This window comes from Penicillium robsamsonii, assembly GCF_028829455.1.
Source record: "Penicillium robsamsonii strain IBT 29466 chromosome Unknown utg000001l_segment0_segment0, whole genome shotgun sequence".
Classification (NCBI taxonomy): Eukaryota; Fungi; Ascomycota; class Eurotiomycetes; order Eurotiales; family Aspergillaceae; genus Penicillium; species Penicillium robsamsonii.
Genome location: NW_026643219.1, coordinates 4,716,583 through 4,740,275, shown reverse-complemented (window position 1 = coordinate 4,740,275; position 23,693 = coordinate 4,716,583). Strand labels below are relative to the sequence as shown.

Here is a 23,693-nt window from a genome sequence, read left to right as displayed (position 1 = left end):
ACTACTAGTGGAGGAGACACCGTCTGGTCGGTATCATTACGTACCTATTTTACTCGACTTTTGGCAGTGCGGATGTAACACAAGCACTTTCTCAACTTCAGAGAGCAGGGATGCCGTTGCATTTTGTGGGGACGGTATAGGTATCATTCATGGTGAAATTAGTAGATAAAGGGCGATAATATTGGTTAGGTTAACATATCCCGAAGATGTGTGTTGCCTCAATGTCAGAAAATGAAGCAAAACCTCATCAAGACTTGTTATATTGTAGGAAGGGAATGCAAGGGAGAACAGAGTCAGAGGAAACTTTGCACAAATAACGAAAGGAAAGTGATAGCAAAGCAGAAGGGGAGAAATAATCCTCGATACTGACAAGCCATGACGAAGGAACTATCAAATGATCCTGGTTGGCCTTAAGAAGATCTTAAGAAGATGAGTCACCAATGGAAAGGGATTATATCCATTTTAACATAGAAACTTGATCAATCAGCCAGCATTTTGACCTCAAAAAGCCGAGGAAAGCGGAGGGAAACTAAGAATCGAATCCTCTAAATAACTAGTTAGATGAAGTACATGTAATTAAGGAGCACACAGAAAGTGTGCGAAGCCTTGGAAAGATGCAGTGCAGTGTAAGTGTTATGCAGACTCTTTTCGGGTACATTTATCGCTCCCTGGGGTAAAGGAAGTCAGAGTAAGGTAAAGCCCAGTTTTAGGTGTCCAAGGCCTCGGGGGACGAACCGTATTAGATAAGCCTTGAAGAGCGGCGCCCAGGCGGATATCATCACGTGGGATGTGGGGCCGGCATCGGGAATGGACTGTATCCTCTTGGGTCTCGCCAATACATGTTCATGACAATTTTCTCAATGCAAGGATGTCAGGCCGAGCTCGTAGGTACATGAGTAAGCGAGATCGCGCTTGCGATTCCTGTCGAACCAGAAAGGCAGCTTGCCGCATTGATCGAGCACCTCCCTGTTATCTTTGCACACTCCATGGGAAAGAATGCACATTCCTACAGCCAACGTCGAGGCTACGCCAGACATTTCCAGAGGCAGTCAGCTCACAGGTTTCTCAACGCACTGAGATAAACTCACGCTCGGAGTTGCATGAGGTTTCACCAGTTGGTGACTCGGTCCACTACGATATCTTGATGTCGATTGATGACGATGGGGTAGATCATTCAGTCGCCACTGCACCTGAGAGGTTCCATGATTTCTTTGATGGAGCCGGAGTGTCATTATCGGGTGGCTTTGGAGATGGCACATGGCCAACTGGATTTAGTCCAGGGAGCTTCGTTTATCCATCCCCTGGGCTGCCAGGGATTGGTCGTTCGGAGGATGGAGGTTTGTCGCAGGCCGCCTGTCTGTCGTTGCCTGTGCAGGATACTGACTCGTCGATTTGCCTTGATACTCAAGGTGTAATGACACCACAATTGCTCGGCAGTAGTGGTGATATGGACCCTTTGCTGATGAGTCGTTATCAATATGACACATCTGGGGCTTTCCATTTCAAAAATCTCAATATCCAGTCCGTATCCTCAGGGATCGACCCAACACAGTTTTTACTGTCGAAGCCGTCAATATTTGCTGCCAGCAGGGAAGAAAATGGATGCGATAACGTGCCTGCCTTTGAATTGAGACAGGAACTCGAATCGTTGGTCCCGGGAGATATCGGTCTCAGACTAATCAACCTATATGAGAGGATCGTTGCACCAGATTATCCAATACTTGGCCCACCAGGTCAATTGAATACCAGCACCAGCCCACCATACCTACTTGCGAGCGTATACCTAATAGTCGAGCCCTTCACTAAATTTGACGAAAGACTATGCATTGATCTCGCATATGATAAGCCATCAGCCGTGGCACTATACGCGATTATCAACAAAGCGCTTCCACATGAGTTACATGCACCGAAACTTTGTGTTGTGCAGACAATGCTTCTTTTGGCGATTCGAGCTTATCCAAATCCAATTGTATTGGATAGTGGATTCAAATGGTCCCAACTCTCCACTCTTATTGCTTGCGCTCACACCCTTGGGCTACATTTGGATCCAAAGTCATGGCGAATACCTCCATTACAAATTGCCCAGCGACGTTGTCTGTCTTATTTCATTTATTCGACAGACAAGTGGCTTGCATTGAGCCTTGGTCGGCCGCCGCTACTGCATTATGATAACTGGCTCGTGACAAGGCCTAGCCAAGACGATCGTCCTGTCAGTGGACTTGACCCTGTAGCCTGGACGAAGATCATGAAGCGAGCGAAACTAGACTCTCTGCTTGATCGTGTTCTAACACAATTATAGTAAGTCAATTCGCATCTCATTGCCTCGCTGTTATTTCCAACTTACCAATATTAGCTCACCTCGTGCCATTAATGCGATTTGTACCGATTACGAGAAGACCACCGCATTGACTAGTCCACTACTTGAAGAACTCTTCTCATGGCACAGACCAGTGTCTGCATCATCGACCGACTTCACATCATCGAATCAAAGCAGGCCAATTGGACTAGAAAGAACACTCGAAATGAACTACCATTATATTCATCTGAGTATTTGCAGGGCAATTCTGAGACCATTCCTGCAGCCAACTGTCGAGAACTCGAATGAGGCCGACTATACATTAGCGCGCGAGCAAGCCCGGATCCGAGCAGAAACTTGCATTTCAGGAGCAGCGGAGTTTATTCACGAGCTGCGGCCAGAGGACCTTGAGGCTCTATGGCCGGCCTGGAGCGCGACTGCATTTTCGTCCATATGTTTCCAAATCCTGCATATGGCTGTCAGCTCCGTTGATAAGAGCGAGGCAGATAAATGGGTTACTTGTCTGCACAAAGTGCGCCGGGATATGCGGCTGAAGGCTGATGTTCTGCCTTGTCTACATCTTGGCCTTCTGCGGATTGACTCCATATTTTGGAAGGGAATTAATAATGTGTTGCATTTGGAAGCACATGTTCGACAAGCGTTTGCGTCTGGTTCAAGCGTCGGTCGACCTCTTGGTATAGCTAGTTCAGCCAAGTGATCATGCATTGCATTGATATGCACTATTATATCCCAAATATTGAGATTAGACGATGTTTTGTATGGATGACCAAGGTGCATCGATTGTACAGAAGGTTGTGACACTGGTCTTTGGTCTGGATGGCATAGGCCCTCATGCTTATGTGCAAAGGGCAATAGAGAACTGAAGTTAGGGTTTTTACAAGTCTCTTATGGGCCCACGAACTGCGAAATATTGTAACTGTAATTAATATATTCAGATGTGAACTAGTCCACTTTGGTACCCTTTCCACGGAGTCGATCACGAATAGCCACCAATTTCCCCAGTATCCGGCCTTTCAAAGTCTGGGCTCCAAGAGTGGCAGCCTCATCCAGAGAGACAACTCGTCGAACCAAGATGTTAAAGATAGTTCCGAAAGCAAGTGCAATCACAGTACTAGTGAGAATGATCACATTGTAGGGCATGCTGAAATCAGGGGTTGGCAGTTGAAGCAGCAGACTCGTAGAACGGATGTAGATCGGCGCATTGTGTACCGGATCCACGATCCGAATTACTGCAGGCGCAACGTTGAAGCCTCGATTGGCATCCGGTGGGTACTCGGTGTACCGAAGAATGGCTTTCTCGAAGTCGTAAGTCAACGTGACGGTTGATGCGGCGGGTACAGACAGCGCCAGTTCTAATTGTGTTCCACGCTCGCGATCAATGGCGGGTCGGTAGTACGTCTCTTTGACGATTTCAGAGGCTGGGACCTCGCGGAGGACTCCGTCGTGTCCTGTGATTGTTGCGCGCAAAGTATGTATATATGGTCGTAAGAACCACGGAAGAGACTCGAAATAGATGAAATCAACTGCGCTGGTGTTCGACGGATTGGCAAAGATAATGCGCATTCCACCGCGCTCCTGGCCGTGTCCAACGATTGTTCGCTCCGCATGCAAAACAGGCTCGTCCAACGGAAATTCGGTGTTCACTGGCTGCTGCGGAATGGAAAGATCAAAGGAAACCGAGGGCGCCAATTTGAAGCAGCGCGTAAAGCCATCCTCTTTCTTGATTTCATCGGCCCCATCGGATATGAAGACACCCCGCTCGTGGGGCACCCGAAGGCAAACACTTTGGTCGCTAGATCCATCGAAATCTGTAAGTGGGCAAACACCATTTATGCTTCGCCCAAAAACCTCGGTAAGACTCCACGACTTGTCGTTTGTCTTTTCTAGCGGGTAACAAGTATCATCTGAAGCGTAAGGCTTGGAGGTGTCACAAACCAACTGCTCATTAGGCACAGGCCGCGGAATCGGATTGGCTAGATTCAAGTTAGCATTCGTGAGCCAGAGTGTACCGGTGAAAAATACGCACAACGAGAGCGCTTAGATCGGTCAATATCCAAGACCATGTCCACAGTTTGCTCGATCTGAACCACACATTCTCCGTTTGCAGAACAGACTGGCTGGATATCCACTGACATACTCTGCCATGCGGCATCGAACAATTTGTGTCCGTCAAAGAGTGAGGAGATTCCAGCTTTTCCTTTGCAAGGCAACAACTTCAAGAAAGGGGTCAAATTCTCTGTGCAAACTACCTCACCAGGAAGCGTTCCATGCAAAAGGTGCAGTTGATCGGCCGCTGAGTGACCCCCAGCTGGTTCAAAAGAAACCACAGGTCTAGTGGTCCGGGTCGAGTCCACGAAGTTCAGCGAGGCGCAGAACAAACCAGAGAGGGACTGGGTCAAGGTGATCCATTTGGCAAAAGCCCTAAGTAAGTCAGAATTATGTGTCTCTCATGACATGTTTCGAATGAGGAACATACTCTTCGTCGCTCGGCGCATCAATCCATGCCCAAAGCTCGACGCCAGTGCCTCCTTCCTTACTGCCGTTCCATGGCCGTGGGCCCCAGCTTTCAGCGTCCCATCTTCCTGTGGTGAAGCGGAGGTGTAATTCTTTTGTATGAGCGTGTTGAAGGATTTGACCAAGAGCGCGAGGCAAATATCTAAAATGCTGTTGGTCGAATGATTGTTGTGATGTATTGCTTCGGAAGTTAAAAGAAGCTAGTAAGGAGGACTGCGGAAGTGGTTGTAGGAGGAGGTGCTCGTGGTAGTCCGACGACGCAAAGGTAGAGGAGCTCCATAATGAGAGAATAAGTGCGACGAAAGGAAATGTGAATGATGAAAGGACCCTCATGACTTCATGCTTGCCGGAGCTCGGTCTTCGTCCATGCGGGTATCACGGGTCAATTGGCAGGGGGTATCAGCGAAGTGATGGGCATATGTTGGCTGTAACCCCAGAGAATCAGACCTAAGTGATCACCAAGTCAACAGAAAAGCTCTGCATCGAAAGAAAGATCAAAGCCAAACTCCAAAACCCCGAGATGTCCATCTGGTCTGTTGACTGCGGAGCCTCACCGCCTTCCTTGGCGCCAAAAGCATCAAAAGCGAAAGACTTCGTCGTTTGCCGTGAATCAGTCCGTTGACACAATTTCGTCTTTCCTTTCCTTTACAGTCTAGTGTATCACTATCAACATGGCAGCAGAACAGAGAAAGCTGCTTGAGCAGCTCATGGGAGGTATGTTGCGCTTTTTGCACTTCTCAAAATCTCCAAGCTCCAGCCCACCCCGACAAGTCTCCAACTAGAGCTAACATTACTTCTGTCTATAGCTGATCAGCTCATTGGAACTGGCGCACAGGGTCGGAATTCCCAGCTCGCGATCACAGACAACAAAGTTTGCCGATCCTACCTTGTTGGCACTTGCCCGCACGACCTGTTCACCAACACCAAGCAAGACCTCGGACCTTGCCCGAAGGTTCATAGCGAAGGCTTAAAGACGGAATATGAGACTGCACCTGCCTCTGAGAAAGCGAAATGGGGGTTCGAATTCGATTACATGCGCGACATGCAGAAGTACATTGACGACTGTGATCGCCGAATCGACACTGCGCAGCGCCGATTGGAAAAGACGCCGGATGAGATTCGCCAGACAAATGACCTGGTATGTCTAGCTTTACTTTTATATTCGATCCCCAATGAGAGGAACCCCGAAGGGCATTGCTAACTTCTTATATAGCTCAAACAAATCGCTGATCTTTCCAACACAATCAACTCCGGTCTCCAAGAAGTCTCGATTCTCGGCGAGACAGGCTCTGTCGCACTAGCCCTCAGTGAAATGCACAAAGTCCGCACCTCCAAGCACCAGAAGGAAAGTCTCGAGCGCGATCTCAAGAACCTTCAAGATACCTCTGGTCCATCCGGCCACCAGAAGCTGCAAGTCTGTGACGTTTGCGGTGCTTACTTGTCTCGTCTTGACAACGACCGCCGGTTGGCGGATCACTTCTTCGGAAAGATGCACATGGGATACTCAGACATGCGCAAGAACTGCAAGAAGCTGAGCATGGAGCTGAAGGGCCGGGCTCCTCCAGTTCGTCACCATGAAGAGGATGATAACCCTTACACTTCTGGTGGTCGTCCTGGTGCTGGTCGGGGTCGGTATGGTGGTGGTGGTGGTGGCGGTGGCGGCGGCGGTGGATATCGCCGCCGTGGAGGTGGCAGATGGTGATTTTCGTTCTCTTCGCTTCATTCTTGAAGACTTGGGCTTTGGGCCCGTTGCATAGCGCAGGCGTTTTTACTTATTATCTCGTGTATGATGCTCAGACGACGGTTAGGGAGGTCATAGGATAAGTGCTCAATATCCATTTCATTTTTCGTGCTTGTCCTTCTTGTCGATATAGCTCACAACCCCCCTGAGTACAAGACGCGTGTATAGTATAATATTTCCTCTAATGCGGTGGAATATCTCGATGATTTTCTACTTGTGTCATAATTGAAAACGAATACAAAACTAGCGATGAAATGGAATCCAGTGACTACACCACGACGCAAGTTGAGGGTAAACTAACTACCTAGAATGGTGATATATGGCTCCTTCTCAGCTAGCATTGGGGTTAACACAATGAACATCGGAGTAGCTAGGGTAGGAAATGGATTAGCTTATATTGATATGAAAATATGAAAGTATTGATTATGGCGTTTTGTCTAGAACAAAAAGATTCAAATTGATCCATCCGTGGATGACCTATAACATCCCAATCAGTCTGCGGTGAGGTTCCTGTGATTCAACGAGGCGACAGGAGTGATTGGGGTCATGTTTCATCCAACGAAGATTCAAATTCATTCGTACTTGCGGGATCCTGGAATACCACACATCAGCCCTTTGTTCAAAAACACTCTTAAGATGAGGGACAGTCATTCCTTTTACAATGATCCACTGTAGGAAATCGACTAAGAGACGTCGGGAGATATATGTGCTCTCCAAAGTCATCGATGGAACCTATGGCTCAAGCAAGACATTAAGGACTGGAAGCTTGACTTCATAAGGGTACTTACTATAACTAAAACTCGGCCACGGGAGAATACTCAACGAGTGACAATGTTGAGAAATTACAAAAGCTTGAGGAAAATCCTACCCACGATAAAGCGGCCGGGATCCAGAATTCACGGGACAAGATTCAAACGTCTTCGGGGCAATACTGGTTGAAGGAACGATTTTGGTGGGCGGTTAGGGTTTCATTCCTATATAGCCCGTTCACAAGACGCATCGACTTTTGGCGTTCACAGCTAAAATGGTATGTGTATCTTGTGCTTGTTGAAGACTGTGCTCGAATGGGAGGATGGTTTGGAACGAGTTGTGGATGTTGTTCAAACCACGAGAACCTCGAACGAAAGCTTGAGGGCTTGAACTCAGCCCCAAGCTTAGGTCAAGGCTTCGAGAGTGGCCAGACCCGAAGAAGGATTATGTACAATATCGCCGGATCAGGAACATCTCTTTGCTAGAGGTGTCGGGTTGAAGTTGCAAAAACCCACGGCATGAGGTCTAAAGCTAGACAATGTGTGAAAAGAGATCAGGAATGTCCATTTGCTTGAATGGGATGACTAGGTACGTTTTGGACACGGTGCTACGGAATATTACGCATACAAATGTAGCCTTGTCTTAGCTATATGAGAGAATGGCACAAGAACACTAGTAGAAGTGGTTTCATTGAGTAGAGAACCTGACATAAAATTGAAAAGCATTTGGTGGGTATTCCACTTTCCTAAAACAAACCTTTTTCCCATCCCCGGAGACTTCAGTCCCGAACACCAGACTAGCATTGCGCAGCCTTGTAAAAGGAAATACAAATGGGATAAACTGTACAGGGGAAAAAATGGCTATCGTGGGCATGACTCTATTACACACCCTGCTGGGGCACGTGGCCGTTTGCTTGGGTCTCGAATAGAGCCTGCATTAAAGTGTCGTAATGAGCAGCGGCAGCGGGTTGGCGGGCCAGAATGTCGCGAACGACACTCAGTTGCGCTACGTCCACGTTAGGCGCAGTCTTCAGAAGTTGTTGGATGGCGGGAGCATCAACTTGTGGGCCGAGAACTTGCACCGCGGCGGGGAGGCCAGTCAGAGCAGGCTGTTGAGGGGTGACCTGGCCATGCTGTGCAGGGGCCGGTTGGCCGTATGGTGCGGGATTCGGGTTGAATCCTCCGAAGTGGGAGGGAGGAGTGGGCGCAACTCCAGCGCTGAACTGAGGCTGTTGGGGAGTCGCTGCAACTGTTGGGCTCGCAGAGACAGGTGGCTCCTGGCTAGCCTGGTGGGATGGCGGCTGGACAGATGAAGGGTTGGATTCGCCAGTCTTGACGACGAAAATGGTAAGAAGCATGCGTTGAGTAATGGGTCCCTCCAGTGAGATGTTTTCCAGCAGTTCAATAAACTCGGGCATCGTCGTAGTGCCAATCTCCATGGGGACAATGTAGGTGTCTTTGACGGCGGAGAGCGGGTGCTTTCCAATGACGCCATAGCGCCCACGACTATAGAAGTAGTCAAACATTTTGTCGAAGCCCGCTCGATCCTCAGGCTGATCAGGACTGCTTATTGCTATCACAGACACATCGGTGGACTTGCTGAACTGAAGGCCGCACAGATAATCAGTTGCCCGTCTGATGTCGATACGGCCATCAACAACTAGCGTGGAGGGCGCCAGTTGGCTCCATGGGATTCGGCCACTCAAGTCCGCGCCTCCCACATGCTTCGCGGACGAGGAGAACTCTCCAATTGGAGGCATGGTTACCTTGCCGCGCCAGATGGTGCCGTCATCATCGAAGTCTTTGGGTGAATAAGGAGGTGAATAGGGCTCATCATCGCGCAAAAGCTGATCGATCTCAGCGTCCGCTTGGACCCTACCACTAGGCAGTGGCTCATAGATGGCGGGAGCCACTTCGGGGAAGACGTGGTCATGGTGAGCACCCTCAGGCGATAGACCCCGAGCAAATCCATCTGTCCCTGTCTTCGATTGTTGATGTCCCGTCGGGCTGGTCGGGCTTTTGTGGGCTGGACTGCCGTCATCGCCCACAGCGCGACGGGGTCCACGGGAGAAAACAGACTCGTTCGCGCCATGGTGTTCATCCTCGATCAACTCTTCTCCTTTATGGGTGCGTCGAATCCGAGGACCTTGCTCCTCGACAATGGTGTGGTGTCTGTCTGCTTCTCGCTTGATCTCCGCATCTTTCTGTTGCAGTTCTTTGCTGGCCATCTCCCCCGTCGTCATCTGAGCCAGCAACTTAGGGGAGAGACTACCTATGAGCAGACGATCTCGCAGAGAAGTATTCTTCTTTACATTGAACATGATCGACCGTAATTGCGCCTTATAAGATTCATTAGGCTCCCCCGACCGTCCACAAATACTCTCATACATAGCATCCTCAATGGATAGAGCGAGTTGCTGTGCCACGTCTTCCGCTGACTGGTTCGCACGCAAGGTGAAGGACCCTGCTTTCTGGGCTGCAGTAATCTGGTCTACAAACAACTTGATGAGGTGTGTGGCCACACTCTTGCGAGCAGGAATCAGCTCCTCCAAGGCTCCAATGGCAGGTGCCTCGGGAGTAGGGTCTGTCTTGATTTGGGGACCAATTGCCTCTGGGGCAGCTGCTGGAGTAGACTGTGGGGATACCCGTTGTTGCTTCACCTGTGGTCCCTGATAGAGAAATGAGTTAGCATTTTGAATGTCATGATTGGGTGGAATGGAAGTGTTTACATTTTCCGCCTCCACTGTCTCTTCAAGTTTGCGCTTATTGGTGCTGGATCGCCGAGAATCAATAGCATGGCGATTTTTCTCCGGTTCGACCGAGACGGACACGGCGGGTGTAGGAGAACCGCCAGGACCTGGTGTAATGGATGGCGCAGTGCGAGCTGGTGTGCTAGCAGCTGTCCGGCTCTCACTTGGTCTTCCTTTGCGTCCTCCCTTCTTGCCCTTTTTCCGCTTGGATTTCTTCTCCTCGGTCTCTTGGCGACGTTGCTCGGCAAGCTCTTCCCATGGCTTCTCTCCTGCATTGATCTTTGCCAAGAGCTTTGTGTGATTCTCTGGTCGACATTGTTCGCAAAAGTATTGATCTGGTTCTTGACCTTTCATGAATGTGAGGCCCATGCAGTCGTTGTGTTGCCATGCTGAACATTGATCACAGCAGATCATATCGCGCTCCACATCCTCTTCTTCTTCATATTCACCGCAGATACATCGGATTATCTCTTCTTCACCTCCCTCGCCTTCACTAGGACCGGGTGTGGGTTCGGCGGACAATTTCGCGCTCTTTTCTTTCGGGCTTTTGCTTTTGCCTTTTTTCGCTGGATCATCTGGTAGCTCGAGGTTCTTGTGTTGGCCTTTGGTGGCTCGGCCGGAGCGTCGGGGTTCGTCTAATCTTTCTGTTAGCACGTCTCCTGGTAAATGGTCCACAGCCCCAGACTTGGGGCTGCCCTGCCACTCTCAAGTGATCGGATAGCAATGTGTGTAGTGATGGTGTACGATAGCTTACCGGCCATGATAATGGTGATTGGACGCGTACTACAGCGCGTGAAAGGATAATAGGTCTCTTCACTTGCTCGAAATTCGGGTATTACCCAGGCTGACAAAAGTCTCTACAAGCTCAAGACGCTAATGTAATACACAAGAAGACGGCAAAACAGCCTCACTGTCTAGCCCACAGTTTTGCCTGATCGAATAGAAGAACTGATCCAGACTCTGCGCAATATTTCTTGGACTGGCACGCGGTGGCAATGAACGCGCTCAAGCGGGTGTTATGGTGGACTGTGCAATCCCTTGCTGCGCGTCAAATCGACACTTGGCGCTAAGCGGGGTCGCGTGAAGTGAGTTGAGCCCAAACCACGCACTTTGCAGTCAAAAATGGCACTAGACGTTTTCAGTTGAGATAGAAACAGTATTTGGTCGAAGATCAAGTGACGAAAGGAATAACGCCAAAGATGGATGGTAAAAGATAGGAAAGAGATGCGATGCGCGATGTGAGGAGAGGAGAGATGAATCAGTGCACGGCTTTGTCATTCACCGACTAGCACGTGATATTTGTCACCAGCCACAGGTTCGCGGCGAAATGCCCTTCGATAAATCTTTAGATCGAGCTTCTCCAGGTTCCCCACTCTTCATCACAGACTGTTTTATTCCCGCCAGTTTTATGCAGAAATTATTTCAACTACTACATCACCCATCCTACGAACTCCTTAACACTCAGAGAATATGGCCGACGTCCGATCGCTCCTCCGCAGCGAATTAGCTTCCCGCAAGGGCACCTCTCCAAATTCGACAGGAAATCGCGTCACCAAAAAGCGCAAGGTTGATAGTGGAGATGGAGTAATGCGAAAGAAGATCCGCGCCGCTGAACTAGATGCGTTTCAGTCTACCTCTGACGCAATAAGCGCCGAGCAAACTCCAGAGCAAGAAGGTCCGGGGCAAGTCGAGGATGGTGTCGCCGGCCCAGAACCTCCGCTCGATGACGAACAAGAGATTATTGAGCCAGCCATCGCAGAAGAACCCACTACGCAGTCGCCCCAAGATCCATCCACGCCTATTGACGAAGAGGCATGGGCAGCATTTGAACGCGACGTCGCCGCGCAGGATGATGAGCCCCATGTACCAGCCGCTGTCACAGCCGAGGCTACGATATCCGCGGCACCAATGACAGCCGCAGAACTCGCTGCGCAGCAAGAGAGAGCGAAGGCGTCGGCAGTCCGCACTCGTGAGACAGAGTTGGAAGGGGAGCGAGAGGATGCCGCACGGCTTTTGGAGGAAGAGTTTGATGAGATGGATCAGTTGGAGGAGCGGGTGCGAAGACTCAAACAAAAACGCGAGGAGTTGCGGAAAGCCCGCGTCCAAGATCAGACACAGGATGAGCCGATGGGATCTGGCGCAGTGGAGCAGGATGAGAGCGAGAGTGAAGACGATGAGGATGAGGATTGGGATGATTGGAGATTTAAATGATTGAACGAATCGTCTACATGAAGGGAAATGGTTTTCCTCATATACAGTGATACCCTCAGAACCGAATGGCATTGGTATAAGCAAATTGCCTCTTGATGTACAATATGAACTCGGCTGTCCTTACTTCGACAAAAATGTTGTGTAATATTTAGTGCCCGACTATTATTGACTTATCTTCTATTCCCCATCTGCCACCTGATCAACATCCATGTAGCTCATGAGTCCGTCCTTGTTGACGCGCATCGCCTGTTCAATCTCGGCCTCGCCTTCTCGGAGGAGATGCTTGCCACGGAGAAGATCTCCTCGCTGCCTCTGCTTCTCTTCCTCCACCCGCTTCTCTCGATCTGCAAGAGCCCTCTCGCGTTTCTCCCGTTCCACGCGTTTTCGGTTAACTTCTTCTAGTTCTTCTGCCGTCATCTGTACCTCCGGTGGCGGAGGCAGAGTAGATATGTATGCCTCAATCAAAGGGTTTCGAACCTCGGGCGCGAGTCCGATGTAACGAGTATCGGTGATAATCATGTTGGGCAGAGCTTCCAAGTTCGACGAGCGATGCAACAAGTCCAAAGGAACAGATTTGAGCAGGGCTGACAGGTCTGACTTGCGGGTGCTTTCGGGTTGCTTGAGACGTGAGATATGGTCCCGGTAGAACTTCTCACGGTCTTTGTCTCCAAGCTGAGAGTCCTTCATTTCAGGCTCTTTCCTGTACTTGCGCTTGAATTCAGGCCAGTAAAGCTTTGGGGTGGCATGCTCTTGTAAAAACGCCAGATATCTAATGCGCGGGTCGGTCTTCTCTTGCTTCGCTTTCTGCTCTTTCACATATTGGATTCGGTCCCGGCTCCAATTGGAAAAGATCTCTCGTCGTGTCTTCATGTTCGAGGGCGCGGTATACCGAGTATCTTCAATGATACGGCCTTCTTCAATGACATTCTCCCATGTTGTGAATGGGTTGATTCGGAAGTCATCCAGCAAGTCACGGAAGAGGGCCTCAGAATCGGCCTCTGTCAGCGGCAGGCCCTCTGCACCCTCTTCCCAGTCTTCCTCCCCGACCTCACCATATTCCCCGGGATCCAGTCCGTAGTCTTCACCCATGGCTGCTAGTTGATATGCCATGTCTTCTTCGTTGAATTCTAGCAGCTGATCCTTGGGACCCTCACTTTCAGCACGTGCACGCTTTAACGGTTGGCCCTCTTCTCCTTCGCTGTCTGTAACTTCGACCTCCTCATAGTCGTCGTCATATTCTGGGTGCTCCGGTTCTTGCGGTGTCGGCTGGGGCTCTATACGAGCATCTTGCTGTGGGGGCGATGCTTTGTTGGCTGGCTCTTCGGGCTCACCCCGTTCTTTCCTTTCCTTCTTCTCACGCTCGAGGCGATCAAATTCCACCACGCCCTTCAAAACTTGCTCTGGAAATTTCCAAAAACTCTCGTTTGTTTCTGGATTGTGCACAAATCTCCTCCCAAGCTTGGTCTTCACTAGTAACCACGGGGCGCAGTCAGGAATGGGATGCTTCGCTTTTGGCCGATCTTCGGGTTCTCTGCGTCCACGGTCATGATAACCTCTCCCACCACGGAATCCTCCGCGGCCCCGAGAGTTTTGCGGTGGCCCAAATTGCGCTGGTCCAGAGCCAAACCCTGCCGGCGGTCCATATGGTGTTGAAGAAAATGCAGGTAGCGTTTCGGGATTGTATGTTGCTTCTGGGGTTTCGAAAGCGGCCTGATTGGGCTGAGGGGTTGTTTCTTGAGGGCGGGTGTATGTCGATTGTTTTGTTGAAGAATTATAATAGTATAAATGGCCTAGTTTGATAGTTAGTATGGCCAAAAGTTTTCACTCGAATCCTGCGCAAGACCGACCTGTGGGGGCTCGATGTTGTGTCCACCCCGAAGGCAAAGGGGGAGGAGCGGTGTATGTTGATCTGAGCATGACGACCAAGATCAATCAATTCGACGTTATGGGTAAATCGTCCTTGTCATCCGTCCTTGCTGGTGAATTCGTCGCAGCGAAGCTTTGAGGTGGTGAAGTGGTCCGAGCTTGGCGGATGACAGAGGACGCGCCAGGGCGAGTTGCCTGGAGCTTTACGTCTTCACTACCGACCTTCACCATCCCGAACCACCTGTCTCGCACAATCAACCCTTACCTATAGCCCATTTCTGAGTTTTTGTTGCTTTTCTTTATTCATACACGATGTCTCGGAGATACGATTCGAGGGTTTGTGCACACCGTCATTCCTTTTGTGCAGCTCCAGCTAACCTATGACGCTGTTGGAAAGACCACCATCTTCTCCCCAGAAGGTCGTCTCTACCAGGTTGAATATGCGCTTGAGGCTATTTCTCATGCTGGCACAGCCCTTGGTATCTTAGCCAAGGATGGAATTGTCCTCGCTGCTGAGAGGAAGGTGACCAGCAAGCTGCTGGAGCAGGATACCTCCGCTGAGAAGCTCTACACAATCAACGAGTACGCCGTCCCCCTTTTGTCTTGAATCAAACAGCCAAATTTACTGTGTTTAGTACTGGGATAACTAGCTAATATCTTCCAGTAACATGATTTGCGCCGTTGCGGGTATGAACGCCGATGCCAACATTCTGATCAACTATGCTCGCCAGAACGCCCAACGCTACCTCCTCACTTACAACGAAGACATTCCATGTGAACAGCTTGTCCGTCGACTTTGTGATCTGAAGCAAGGATATACCCAACACGGAGGTCTACGTCCGTTCGGTGTCTCCTTCATCTACGCCGGATACGACCACCTCCGTCAGTTCCAGTTGTATCAGAGCAACCCCAGTGGAAATTACGGAGGGTGGAAAGCGACGAGCGTTGGTGCAAACAACGCAAGCGCGCAGAGTCTCCTCAAGCAAGATTACAAGGAGGACTGCGATCTGAAGGAGGCTTGTGCTATGGCTGTCAAGGTGCTGAGCAAGACTATGGACTCCACAAAGCTCAGCAGTGAAAAGAGTGAGTTTCCTGGGCGTCGCTTTTGCATTATGTTTCATCATGCTAACAATCCTACCTTACGCAGTCGAGTTCGCAACAGTGGGCAAGACCAAGGATGGCAAGATCTACCACCACCTATGGACTGCGGATGAAATTGATTCCCTTCTCCGGGAACAAGGGCTGGCCAAGGTCGATGATGAGCCCGAGGCTGGTGACATAAAATAGATTAAATCCTCTCTTGTTCTTTTTCCGTTTCAGATACTCGAATCCAATACTTTGACCATAATCAGCCGGTTGCAATATCCTAGCATCACCTTATGTCCAAACAAAACACTGGTCTTTTTGTCTGTCGCGTGTGCTTTTGTTTATGGCTGCATCTGGTGTTGTCTTTTGTGACGTGGCATGCACATCGGCCCAGTCTCAGCGCTCTCCTTCAGTTCTGCATTCCAATTTGACGCTGTTTGCCCTGAAGATGTTGAAGCAGAGAGGTACACGTAGGCTGAAGACACATGGGTATTGCTTAGGGGCATGCAAGCTCTAGCCAGCACAAGTAAATTCTCCGATTCTAGTGACATGATATATAGCCCAGCTCGGCGTTCTGTGGCCTTCAGTTCATACTTCTCACCCTTTTCTTTTTCTTTCTTGTCGATGTCACTAACACCTACCAAACTATCAAACCCATTGTCATTTTTACCTAGATTGCATAAAACTATTGTTTTAGAGCTGGGTTGAAGATCTGCAATGTTGGAGTTGCCGGGTATAGAGCAAGGGAAGTGGAACCCAGCCCACATGGCCCTAGATTCTTCTCACAACACTAACATCCGACGGAATAGCTTCCACTTTCCTTCATTTCTTAGGACCTTACTCAAGATCCTTCTTCTATGTGACAGGTCTCATCTTATTAGGTTATCTAAGCAAGGGATAATCACGTGCGGGGATGTGATGAGGGGCATTTTGTTCCACACTGTGTGTCCTCGCTCTGACACCAGACACCACACACCACTACTCTCGTTTGAAGTATTATCTTGATTCTGAATGGTCATTTGATATTCGTCAGGCCTCAATGGCCTTTTTTGTCTGGTTCCAGCAGGTGCCACCCCCTGTCCTGTGAGACTCCATCTGTCTCAGCGAACCGCTCACCCAGGAAACAGGGCGCTTATGATATGGCTAGTCCCCATTGACATTTTTTGGGAGCTTAACAGCCTATGGACAGGAAGCAATATGGAATCTGAAACAATTAAATTTCTCGTCAATCTTTTCAAAGGTGATATGGTTCTCCCATCACCTTGCAGAAACTCGATTCGGACTTGATGTCACGGACAAATGGTGAAACATGAAACTCGCTGCAAATACCCCTAAAAAAACAGTGACAGGCGACCAAAAAAATGACAGGGCGATTGGTCACGAAGGACCCGAAATAAGTCGACACAATTGCTGTTCACCTGTCCAGCAGAAAAAGAAAAAGAAAAAAGAAAAACGAACCACAAGGAACACCGGTTTTGTAAATCTAAGCCAATCCTATCTTAGGAGTGTGCTCCTTCGGTCGTCCCGCTCCCGTTGCAGGGAGCGGATCTCTTTCTCCAAGTCCATAATGAGTTTGTGAGACCGATCCATGGAGGCCACAAGGTTGGCACCCTCACGCTTCCATCGGTCCAAACGGTCGACTTCGGCACTACGTCTGCGATATTTGGTTTCGATTTTCTCGCAGAGACGACAGTTGGCTTTCTCGTTCTCGGTCATGTTGACGAGTCTCATACCGCATGTCTCGCCGGTGCGATATTCATAGTTGCATCGGTGAGCAAAGCTGGTCCAGCTCCAGTCTCCACATGCAAATCTCTTTTGGTTGTAAAAGCACATGCCTATCAGATCTGTCAGTGCTGCTCAATCTGCAAGTACGACTTAACCCACTTTCTCACGGCTCTCCGTCTTTGTTTCAGCGTGAATTCCGGGTTTCTATTGGTTGCACCTGACAGTACACCCGCGCTTGTCGGATTTGATAGGCCGGCTTTTGTCTGTGTTTTTAAAGGACCCGGAAAGCTCAACAAAGTTGAAACAAATTTCGAATGAATCCGTTTTATGAAGAAAATCTATTGGCCTTGCTTGAAGATTGCAGATTCGAATTATGAAACCGGGGAGATGATTGAGAACTTCACTGTATCCTGGGGGCATTAACAGGCTTATTTATGTTTCGGACGAAGTTTCTATGCTACGGCTTTATTCTCCCATGTTTGTCTCGTCCCACTGTTGATCGACGTTTGTCAGTGCCCGATGGCTTATCATCCGTGGTTCAAGTCCGTGGATTTCACATCGCACCTGCCTGACGGTTGATCCGGTTGGCTGTGAGCAGTTCTCCAAGCAGTGGAGACGGTATGATGGCCATGGTATCTCGAATGGAGCCACTATGAACAACCGGTTGGTTCATGGGTGCATGCAACCCTCAGCCGTGGCGATTCCCTCCTCATGGTGATGTACGATGGGTCGAAAATCCCTCAATCCATGCCTGCAATCCTCTACTTTCCAGATTCGACTACTGCAATTATGCCATCGCCATCTGCCTCTCCCCGCTTTCGTGTGGATGCTGTTCGCATGGACTCGCACTCCTGTGATTCTCTTGCGTTTTGCATGCCTGATCCTGCATGGCCGAGTCGGTCTCGGCACTTGCTAGCTGTCGTATTGATGCAATAATCAGGCTTTCATGCCCAGGGATAACCCTGTCCCAATGCAAGAGAAAAGCTACTGCCTTCGCGAATGTGATGGGACTCTGCACGCCACTTGTGACTCCACCACAATGGGTTGTTCTATCTTGATGCCATTTTTCGACGCCTGCAATTGTTGATTGGCTCAGTGCCTCATCTCTCATGAGCACTGACACGGGATTTTGACCGAACGCCATGTTTTATCCACAGAAGTATCTATCCGATATTGCTGTCTGTGTGATTGCATACGCATGCACATCCCGATTTATTGCCTTCACTGCTCTTCATGGCTCTTACGTCTCCTGCATTTGGGCAATAATGGAAATCGATATTGGGTCTCAGCATGTGGTTGCAACCATTAGCCCCTGTCTTTTTGTGTTATTCCTGCCGAGTCTTACTCGCCAGTCTATCAAAATTTAGACTTGACCGTTGTTCCATCCCTGCCGCACCTTTCCGGTCTGTGGCTTTCAGCCAATAGCCCTCCCATAAGTGGCAACGGTAGGGTCTTTGAGGCTCTTTCATTGGCACCCAGGTTCAAGGACACGGACCACGCAATTGAAATTTCTTGTGCCAGACCCCAAAAATTAGGGATGCAGGCCAGATAGATCCATTTTCGTTCAGCTGATCTCTCACTCCTGCAAAGAGGGATCCTGCATTTGCCCCCGCTCATGTGTGTGTTCATCATCATCCACTTGCTTCTTTTGGCGGAAATGATAGGACCGGATTGATGTACGGCGCTCGCCGCAGACACGAACCGTGACACCTTCCACATATTGCCGAACCATATGCAGCTGCACCAAAGCTCAGAGACTCTGACGTGGCACGTTGCTTCTGGCTTTCTGCGTCAATTCCGGGTAGCCAGGGCTGGCTCGAAGGCCGTGGGTCGCCGTTTAGGGTTTTCATACAAGCTCCACTGGGAATCCAAATGCCATTCAGATTAATGAGAATGACGAAATATGACTGATTGCCAATATGGAACGGGAAATCCTGCAGACTTCTGTCCTTGCCGTTGTGCCCGATTGTTCTGGGCGATTCACCAATCCGACAGGCGATCGTCGGGGAATGCCGCTCAATCACGCCCAGAATCGGACCCAGGAAGATGATCCATGACAAGATGTTGAGTTGGCAACTGGCATCCCTGATGATGGCTCATAGCCTCAAAATGGCCGTCACATCCGGTGGATCTATCGTTTGCTGCGGCGAGCTGGTTGCATCCAGCCCCAAAAAACTCTCGAATCAATTTTTGAAGCCCCCCTGCTCTTTTGCCTCTCGCTCCGTCTTACTACGGAATTCCGCTCGCCCATTCTTAGTGTACCAATCTTTCTCCTGGCAAGGATCAGGCCGAGTGTGGGAAAAGCATGGTTGTTGTTTCTGCCCAACAAGCGAAGTTGCCGGTTGAAATACTAGAGCATTTTTGATCTGGTCAGAGCTACCGCAGGCCAATTTTGAGTGCTATCAACCGGGGAAGCCCGTGCCTTAACGTTGAAATTGAATTTCAGGACCCGCATACAGGCTCCCACGGCGTCGGGCTCTTCTGATCCCGTGATCTGAAAGTGAACGGAGGCTCCCGCACCTTATACACGCCTACCTTTGACCGGCGACAAATCGTTGATGGTAACGCTACCTTCGGTGTTAGACAGCAAAAAGCACACTGCCTCCATTTTCTAATACTTTACGGCGATTGGTCCACCGGTCAACTTATCCTCGCCTGCAGTCGGCCCAATCGTCCAATGGAAACTGTCAGCCGGGATGTCAGTCGTATGCAACTAACGAGTCCTTTCCCCACCCGTCCTGCACCAAAGAGGCATGTGCATCTCATCAGTACTTACGTTAGGTAAGGCCTGGGCCAAACTCTCATTGGCCAATTGTGCTTTCTCTGAGTGGGCCTTCGCTCTGCGTGCTCCCAGTTATCATTCTTCTCACAGACATTGTGAACACAGTACCAAACCACGGTCTAGGGGGTCTCCTCTCTTTGCCTTTCTTCTGGCACTGCTTAACCCTACCTATGCTGGATGTACTCTCTAAACAGTTATTCTACATCGTAATTTATTGCCAATTGGCCAATGTGAGCTCGGGCTGTCCATTCGAGTTTGTACCTGGGTTACCCGAAGATTATATTCGAATTATGCCACCCCAGCACCTCGAGGTTGTTGGTCTGATAGTAATATCTAATTCCAACAAGGTCCAACGTACGGCTCCCCTTGACTCTCGTCGCACTTTTACCCTATCTTCAAAGGAAGAAACACAGGTGACGATCACTCTCACCCTTCTCAGAACGTATTGAAAAACAACTAAAGACTTTATTGCTACAATGCTATAATTGGGAATGTGCCGAAGAGATGCACAATGAACTGGGTGGAAGCATACTACACTGATCGCTAGGAATGGCTTTTTTTCCCGAATAGTCAGATTAGTCAATGGTAGGCTTCATTCCCTAGCCAGCCAGCCGACCGCCACGCTCAAACCCCCTCTACGGTGGCGCATCTGTCTACTACCGGGGCTTTGGAAATGAGCAACATCAGCTTGGCATGCATCATTTAGCGACAGCTTCTGACGGCTAGCGGCCCGCCAGCCGCCAGAATGAGACATGGGTCTGCATGGTGTGACGGACTGGGAGACCAGAAAGATATTCTTGATGGAAGTTTCCATGGGGAGTTCAATAATGTGCGGTGTTGTTCACGACTCTCTCCATTACAAGTCACATATTGGACCCCATCTATCCATTGTCTTTAGCTACATATGATAAGATTATAATGGACGCAGCGGATACTCTGTTGATCCTGATGAAGGTTCTATGACAATAATATATTAAACCAGCGCAAAATAGTACCTAGAACTGCCAAAGGCCCTTTGGTTCCATTTGATGAAGGACAGTCTCTTAGGGCAAGCTCATTGCCCGATTAGGTTAGCCTGACTGATTGTAAGCAAGTGACGTCAACATGATCCTAGAGTCTAGAGAAACTTGGAAGAGAAAACTGACATACTACTTCTATAGGATTCTCCCTGATAGTAACAAGAAAGGCCCTTGATTTAAACCAATTGCCTTTCTCCAATTCATTGCATCTTACACTCTCGATATTTAGGCCCTTCCTCGACGATATATCTCTACAAACCACTTCAATCCCCACCCAAAACCATCTCCAATTATCATCTTCACATTTCACAAAATGTTGAAAACCATTATCTCAGCCGGCCAACAAGCTACCCGAGCCACCCGGAGCCAGGTCTCAAAAACCACTATCCAATCTCTCGCAACCCCGACAGCAACAAGAACGCCCTTCAGCACAACTCCACTCCCCCAGATCGAAAAGGGCCAGGGCTCACTCGACCGTGAAACCTTGAACCCGGAGCGCTCAGAGACTGCCAAGTCTGGTACAGACGGCGAAGTCGCCAAGCACCCCTCTGCATTCGACCCAAAGAACACAGCACCAGAGTCCGAACTCGCGGCCACTGAAGAGGAAAGCAAGCAGGAAGGCAAGAAAGAGAGTCCTCTAAATATGAGCCCGGCCAATAGGGATGCTAGCGCTTGGAGGCGCCAGGCTGAGGACGGGCCTGATCGGAATCGGGATCGCGAGGCCTCCAGCTCTCGTGGGGCGACAAAGAAGGGCCGTGGTATTCATGTCAAGGAGGATGGGACTCATGTTTCGTATCGAGATTGAATGCCTTGTGTGTATAGTATAGCGGGCGACAAATGATAATTTTATGTAGGGAATTCAGCGTTTCCAAAAATTCATGTTATATCAAGTTTTGATTAATGCTATCAAGTAAGTTTGTCCATCGCCGCATAACGTCATGAATCCAAAACATAAGTAGTATTTAAAGACAGCTCATTCCAACGCATCGCATTCAAGGGGATGTTTCCTTGCCGTATTTGATGATATCACTGCCGAACAAGGTCCAGACTTTCTCACTGCCCTCGGGAACATCTCCTTCCAGCGCCTTGAGCCCAGCATTGACAGCAGCTCTGCCAATAACCTCCGCCTCCTGAGCCCAGCTATCTTTCAGACTGGAATGCAGCTTGCCAGCCAAGTTCGCAAAAAATCGAACCCCAGCCTCGAGCGGCCGGCTTTCTTCACGAGTACCAGCAATCAGTCCAGGGCGCAGGATGACCATGCGCTCAAAGCCAAGCTTCTTGATATCTTCCTCTATCTCACCCTTCATGCGGGAATAAGCAATATTGGAATCCTTGTTGGCACCGGTGGATGAGATCAGCACGTAGACCTTGGTGCCAGCTTCGTGCGCAGCCTTGGCCAGCTCGACGTTCAGCCCGTGCTCGATTTTGTATTGGTTATCGAACCCGCCTGCAGCTGCCTTTGTGGTTCCAAAGGCAGAAATGAAGATGCTGGGGGTCGGGGAGAGGGTGGAGAGCTTGCCGGCCCAGGTGGCGGTATCGCTAGAGACGAAGTTGGTGAGTTTGGCTGGGGGCGTGCCGCTAGCAGGTGGCGGGATGCGGCGGGAGATAGTGTCCACACGGGTTACAGTGGGATTCGCAATAAGGCTGGTGAGAATATGGGAGCCCTATCGGTTATGCGACTTAGCTCGAGTTCTAGCCTGGTATTTTTGTTCGGAAAGTTTCCAGACGAGTAGAGTGAAGAGCTTTGCTTGCAGGATGTGAACTTACCACCATACCCGTACCACCGATCAATGCGACATTCACCATGTTTGTGTATATGACTTGTAATTAGAGTAAACGTCCGTTGTGTTTGTACAAGATACCAAGAGAGGAGTAGGAGTCCTGGCGGAATCCAGGCGCTGCCTTTCGTCATGCCGAGGTTGAGCTAAACTACATTGGGTAAGCTTCGACTTGTGGCTACACACAATGCGCAGCTACAAGAAGAAACAGAGCTGATAGTATGTACTATATATTTTCTGGCAATCCATTTATCTATAAAGCATCAAATGTCACGGGATAGGTACATATTTAAAGTGTTTTGTATGGTAGATATATGTGGGCGGTGGATATAGGCAGCAAGGGTCGTGTTGTGTAGCAAAACTCCAGACTACGTGGATGACTCTAGCCAATGTCCTCTTGACCAACCTGGTGCTAAGTTATTTTCTTCTCTATAGCCGTGGTTTTCCAAAAGACAGGGAGCATGATGCAGTTCGTTTTGAGCTATTAACTAGCTACATTTTCTCTGAAGCTTTTGCGAACATTGTGAAGTTTGATGCCTTCAATTTATATATTATTAATAATGCGTATTAACTTGGAGGAGCAGTCTATTCTGAGAATCAACCTTAAAAGCCTCTGTGTACTCATAGCCTCAGTATTTCATGCTTCTAAAAGAGAGAAAGTTAATATCTGTTGAGTCATCCATAATCGTACATAGGTTTTGGAAATGTCGGAGATTCCATGTTCATTTAAACAGTTTGTTTGAATCGCACGGGAGACTATCTAGATTTTCTCATAGTCATGGTATACGTAATTCGATACTTTGCAAGGCCCAACATAATCTCAAAAAATCGCTATTTCGAAGTGGGATGTTCTAGGGAGATATGTGGTTTAGTCGTCTATCCCAAGGGTGAGTGTGAAGCTTAAGACTTGTATGATCGATGACCACGTCAATGCATGCAGAACATGATCAAACATAGCGAGTCTTTAAACTGCCTACTAAACGAGTAGAAATTATGTACTGTCTAGAAATTACTAGGCGCTAAGTGTATGCAGATATCACTAAACGGTTAATGAATGAATGAAGTGCATATATATGATAGGATTATCATCTCCAGAAACTTTAGAGCCAAACAAGGATAACTGAATTGATGACCATTACATCTAACTCATCGACT

At 49.1% G+C, this 23,693-nt stretch overlaps 11 protein-coding genes across 11 annotated transcripts; 6 read left to right on the top strand and 5 right to left on the bottom strand.

The window, feature by feature from the left end:
- Nucleotides 1-868: 868 nt before the first annotated feature.
- Nucleotides 869-3,014, top strand: N7447_001859 (uncharacterized protein; the record flags this gene model as incomplete). The annotated part of the gene is made up of 2 exons (XM_057226135.1): nucleotides 869-2,250; nucleotides 2,300-3,014. 2 exons carry the CDS (start codon nucleotides 869-871, stop codon nucleotides 3,012-3,014), a joined length of 2,097 nt encoding a protein of 698 aa, XP_057090151.1.
- A 245-nt stretch (nucleotides 3,015-3,259) lies between these two features.
- Nucleotides 3,260-5,164, bottom strand: gpi16 (GPI-anchored transamidase subunit GPI16; the record flags this gene model as incomplete). The annotated part of the gene is made up of 3 exons (XM_057226134.1): nucleotides 3,260-4,290; nucleotides 4,344-4,738; nucleotides 4,794-5,164. 3 exons carry the CDS (start codon nucleotides 5,162-5,164, stop codon nucleotides 3,260-3,262), a joined length of 1,797 nt encoding a protein of 598 aa, XP_057090150.1.
- A 338-nt stretch (nucleotides 5,165-5,502) lies between these two features.
- Nucleotides 5,503-6,533, top strand: N7447_001857 (LUC7 domain-containing protein; the record flags this gene model as incomplete). Its single annotated transcript, XM_057226133.1, has 3 exons — nucleotides 5,503-5,545; nucleotides 5,638-5,969; nucleotides 6,045-6,533. The coding sequence occupies 3 exons, from the start codon at nucleotides 5,503-5,505 to the stop codon at nucleotides 6,531-6,533; spliced, it is 864 nt and encodes a 287-aa protein (XP_057090149.1).
- Nucleotides 6,534-8,202: 1,669 nt separating this feature from the next.
- Nucleotides 8,203-10,832, bottom strand: N7447_001856 (uncharacterized protein; the record flags this gene model as incomplete). Its single annotated transcript, XM_057226132.1, has 2 exons — nucleotides 8,203-10,706; nucleotides 10,826-10,832. 2 exons carry the CDS (start codon nucleotides 10,830-10,832, stop codon nucleotides 8,203-8,205), a joined length of 2,511 nt encoding a protein of 836 aa, XP_057090148.1.
- Nucleotides 10,833-11,541: 709 nt separating this feature from the next.
- N7447_001855 (uncharacterized protein) lies at nucleotides 11,542-12,282 on the top strand (the record flags this gene model as incomplete). The annotated part of the gene is made up of 1 exon (XM_057226131.1): nucleotides 11,542-12,282. The coding sequence occupies one exon, from the start codon at nucleotides 11,542-11,544 to the stop codon at nucleotides 12,280-12,282; it is 741 nt and encodes a 246-aa protein (XP_057090147.1).
- Nucleotides 12,283-12,459: 177 nt separating this feature from the next.
- On the bottom strand, nucleotides 12,460-14,199 carry N7447_001854 (uncharacterized protein; the record flags this gene model as incomplete). The annotated part of the gene is made up of 2 exons (XM_057226130.1): nucleotides 12,460-14,072; nucleotides 14,130-14,199. 2 exons carry the CDS (start codon nucleotides 14,197-14,199, stop codon nucleotides 12,460-12,462), a joined length of 1,683 nt encoding a protein of 560 aa, XP_057090146.1.
- Nucleotides 14,200-14,460: 261 nt separating this feature from the next.
- Nucleotides 14,461-15,435, top strand: pre9 (proteasome core particle subunit alpha 3; the record flags this gene model as incomplete). Its single annotated transcript, XM_057226129.1, has 4 exons — nucleotides 14,461-14,484; nucleotides 14,546-14,730; nucleotides 14,813-15,231; nucleotides 15,296-15,435. 4 exons carry the CDS (start codon nucleotides 14,461-14,463, stop codon nucleotides 15,433-15,435), a joined length of 768 nt encoding a protein of 255 aa, XP_057090145.1.
- Nucleotides 15,436-16,728: 1,293 nt separating this feature from the next.
- N7447_001852 (uncharacterized protein) lies at nucleotides 16,729-17,632 on the bottom strand (the record flags this gene model as incomplete). The annotated part of the gene is made up of 2 exons (XM_057226128.1): nucleotides 16,729-17,069; nucleotides 17,524-17,632. 2 exons carry the CDS (start codon nucleotides 17,630-17,632, stop codon nucleotides 16,729-16,731), a joined length of 450 nt encoding a protein of 149 aa, XP_057090144.1.
- A 1,388-nt stretch (nucleotides 17,633-19,020) lies between these two features.
- N7447_001851 (uncharacterized protein) lies at nucleotides 19,021-20,467 on the top strand (the record flags this gene model as incomplete). The annotated part of the gene is made up of 4 exons (XM_057226127.1): nucleotides 19,021-19,217; nucleotides 19,419-19,429; nucleotides 19,461-19,657; nucleotides 20,345-20,467. 4 exons carry the CDS (start codon nucleotides 19,021-19,023, stop codon nucleotides 20,465-20,467), a joined length of 528 nt encoding a protein of 175 aa, XP_057090143.1.
- A 606-nt stretch (nucleotides 20,468-21,073) lies between these two features.
- On the top strand, nucleotides 21,074-21,565 carry N7447_001850 (uncharacterized protein; the record flags this gene model as incomplete). Its single annotated transcript, XM_057226126.1, has 1 exon — nucleotides 21,074-21,565. The coding sequence occupies one exon, from the start codon at nucleotides 21,074-21,076 to the stop codon at nucleotides 21,563-21,565; it is 492 nt and encodes a 163-aa protein (XP_057090142.1).
- Nucleotides 21,566-21,752: 187 nt separating this feature from the next.
- On the bottom strand, nucleotides 21,753-22,566 carry N7447_001849 (uncharacterized protein; the record flags this gene model as incomplete). The annotated part of the gene is made up of 2 exons (XM_057226125.1): nucleotides 21,753-22,424; nucleotides 22,528-22,566. The coding sequence occupies 2 exons, from the start codon at nucleotides 22,564-22,566 to the stop codon at nucleotides 21,753-21,755; spliced, it is 711 nt and encodes a 236-aa protein (XP_057090141.1).
- Nucleotides 22,567-23,693: the final 1,127 nt, after the last annotated feature.